Genomic DNA, 2,398 nt, shown 5'->3' with positions numbered 1-2,398 from the left:
GGCACCTTGGCACAGGGTCATGCAAGGGTCCCATGCCTCCTATCCCTTCCCAGCTGCATCTACACCCCCAAATCCTTCCCTTGTGGCCGTGTCCAGAGGCAGCCTCGATGGTGAGAGCACACCCAGGCACACAGTGCCCAGCCCAGGCACAGCACTGAGCCCTCTGGTCCCCCAGGACACCTCCAGTGCTGTGGCAGCCCCAGGCTCACCTGCTGCCGGGTGACATCTGGCTCCCAGAGGGTGCAGAGCACCACCTGTGCCCACTCCACCCGCTGCCTGTTGGTCATCTGGCTCTGCAGCCGGCAGCGAGCGGCCTCCTCGCTCAGCCCATCCCTGGCCACGATGCGCCTCACGGCCTGGCAGGGGCAGAGGGGACACTCAGGGGAGGCTGAGGACCAGCTCTGGCAGCGAGTGAGGGGCCCAGGGCATGGCTCACCTCCTCCTCTGGGATGATGGCCGTCCACACCTCGTGGACCATGTCCTGCCACCCGGCCTCCAGCAGCACAGCAGCATCCAGCACACACACGGCCTTCCCTGTGGAAGAAGGGCATTCCTCAGTGCCTGGCCATGGATGGAGCGATGGCTCCTCAGCTCTGGCCCAGCCTGGGCTCAGCTTCCCCCTTCCAGCAGCACAGACACTTCACTGATGAGCTGAGGCTGCGATGGAGCTGCCCCCATTACCTTGAGAGTCGGCCTCCCGGATCTGCTCCCTCGCCATCCGGGCTATCTCAGGCCACACAATGTCTGTCAGGCTCTTCAGCCGCTCCTACAAAGGACCAGGGCAGGATTCAGGATTTGGTCCTTTACCCTCAGAACTCCTGGGCAGCCAACAAGGGGATGGTGGCTGTCAGCAGTCAGGGGGCACCCAGGAAGGTGGGGGGGTATTATTTTCCTTGCCCTGCCAGGCATAGCAGACCCTTGGTCTCTGCTGCCCCTCAGCACAGTGAGGTCCTGGTGCAGCAGCACCCACATGAGACCCATCCACCCAGGGGACCCCTCAAGCTGCCTCCACCTGGGGCTGGGGCAGCACCAGAGCCACAGGCTGAGCACTGGCCCCACCAGCAAGGTCAGGTGTCACTGAGCTCCCTCGGTACAAGGGGCAGAGAGCACCAGCTCCACATACGTCAGGGCTGTTGCTCCACACTGGGTGAAGGAAAAGCATGGCATAGAGGGGACGGGGATGGGGAGACAGCAGCAGCTGCAGGGCAAGAGGACTATGTCCAGCACAGCTGCTGACTCAGCTACAGAGACAGATCTGTCCTGCCCTGTCACTGACAGGAAGTGTAGCCAGGAAGGTGTCATCAGTTCAAAGGACTGAAAACTAAAAAGCCTCAACAGAAGGGGAGAGCTCCCCTGGCTCATGGGATTAAACACTGAGTCTCCGTGCTGCTTCTACCTGGTTTCCAAACACTTTGGCCCCAAGGACTTTCCTGTTAATCGTCCCATCTTCATTCAAGATCTCTGCAAGACAGAAGCACAACAGGTTTGGCAGGAACAAACCCAACTCCCATCCCTGGGGCAAGCCTGGGTCAGGGAAACATCTTTGGCACAGGGCTCTCAACAGGACACAGAAAGGGCCTGTAAGATCTGACCTGGCAGCTCTTCACCTGACTCATGAAAAGGACAGGGGAGAGCTCATCCCAGGCAAACAGCAGCCCAGTTCAGCCTTCCCCACCAGCAGTTCTGACATGGGACACACGACATTTGGGGAGCCCAAAACCCATGGGACAGGAGGGGGACACAGGCCAGGGCTCCTTGGGATGTTGGGACACCCCTCCCTCCCCCTCCTCCTCCCAGTCCTTCCCACAACCTCTGGTGGCTCTACCTGCCCCAAAGGCTGCCACTACTTGCTCGTAGGCTGGGCCACCAGGGACATAGACGGCGTGGCCCAGCTTGTCAGCATCGATGACAAAGGCGCCCAGGTGCCCCAGGAGTTTGGCGATGGAGGTTTTCCCACTCCCAGTGCCCCCAGTGAGCCCAATCACATACGGGCGTGATGGCAAGGCCGGGTCTCGCTAAGGGAAGAAGGAAAGCCATGGCAGCAAACGGAGGACTGGGCTTTGCTGGAGAAGGATCCCAATGCCCCAGCCTGGAGATGGGCATGAAAGGATCTGGCCTGCAGAGCAGCAGGAGCATTGCCAAACTCTGTGGATCCCAAGGTTCCCACCCCTCCTCCCGGGCACACCGCTCCCATCACAGCCGTGGTTCTCCCTCACCCGTGGGGGCTGCAGCAGCGTCCCCAGCAGCCTCTGCCGGAGGCTGGAGGAGCTGATCTTCTCCTCCTCGTTCTGTTGGTGGTCAGGGTCCTTCATCAACTGGATCTCATGGAGAGCCAGCTCAGGGAGCCCCTGAGGAGAGAAGGAAGCCCCAAGGACCATCAGCTGTAGGAGTGTGGCAG

At 60.9% G+C, this 2,398-nt stretch overlaps 1 protein-coding gene across 1 annotated transcript in view; it reads right to left on the bottom strand.

The window, feature by feature from the left end:
- LOC103757803 overlaps positions 1 to 2,398 on the bottom strand; it is a 9,002-nt gene that overhangs the window by 3,348 nt on the left and 3,256 nt on the right. The window contains 6 exon segments of the mRNA XM_029964455.1: positions 181 to 356; positions 437 to 534; positions 682 to 766; positions 1,397 to 1,461; positions 1,826 to 2,015; positions 2,217 to 2,348. Of these exon segments, the coding sequence (XP_029820315.1) occupies positions 181 to 356; positions 437 to 534; positions 682 to 766; positions 1,397 to 1,461; positions 1,826 to 2,015; positions 2,217 to 2,348 (746 nt within the window).

Source organism: Manacus vitellinus, unplaced genomic scaffold (genome assembly GCF_001715985.3).
Source record: "Manacus vitellinus isolate BGI_N305 unplaced genomic scaffold, ASM171598v3 scaffold_72_pilon, whole genome shotgun sequence".
NCBI classification, from domain to species: domain Eukaryota; kingdom Metazoa; phylum Chordata; class Aves; order Passeriformes; family Pipridae; genus Manacus; species Manacus vitellinus.
The sequence above is the reverse complement of the archived record's forward strand: the minus strand, read 5'-3'. Positions and strand labels throughout refer to the sequence as shown.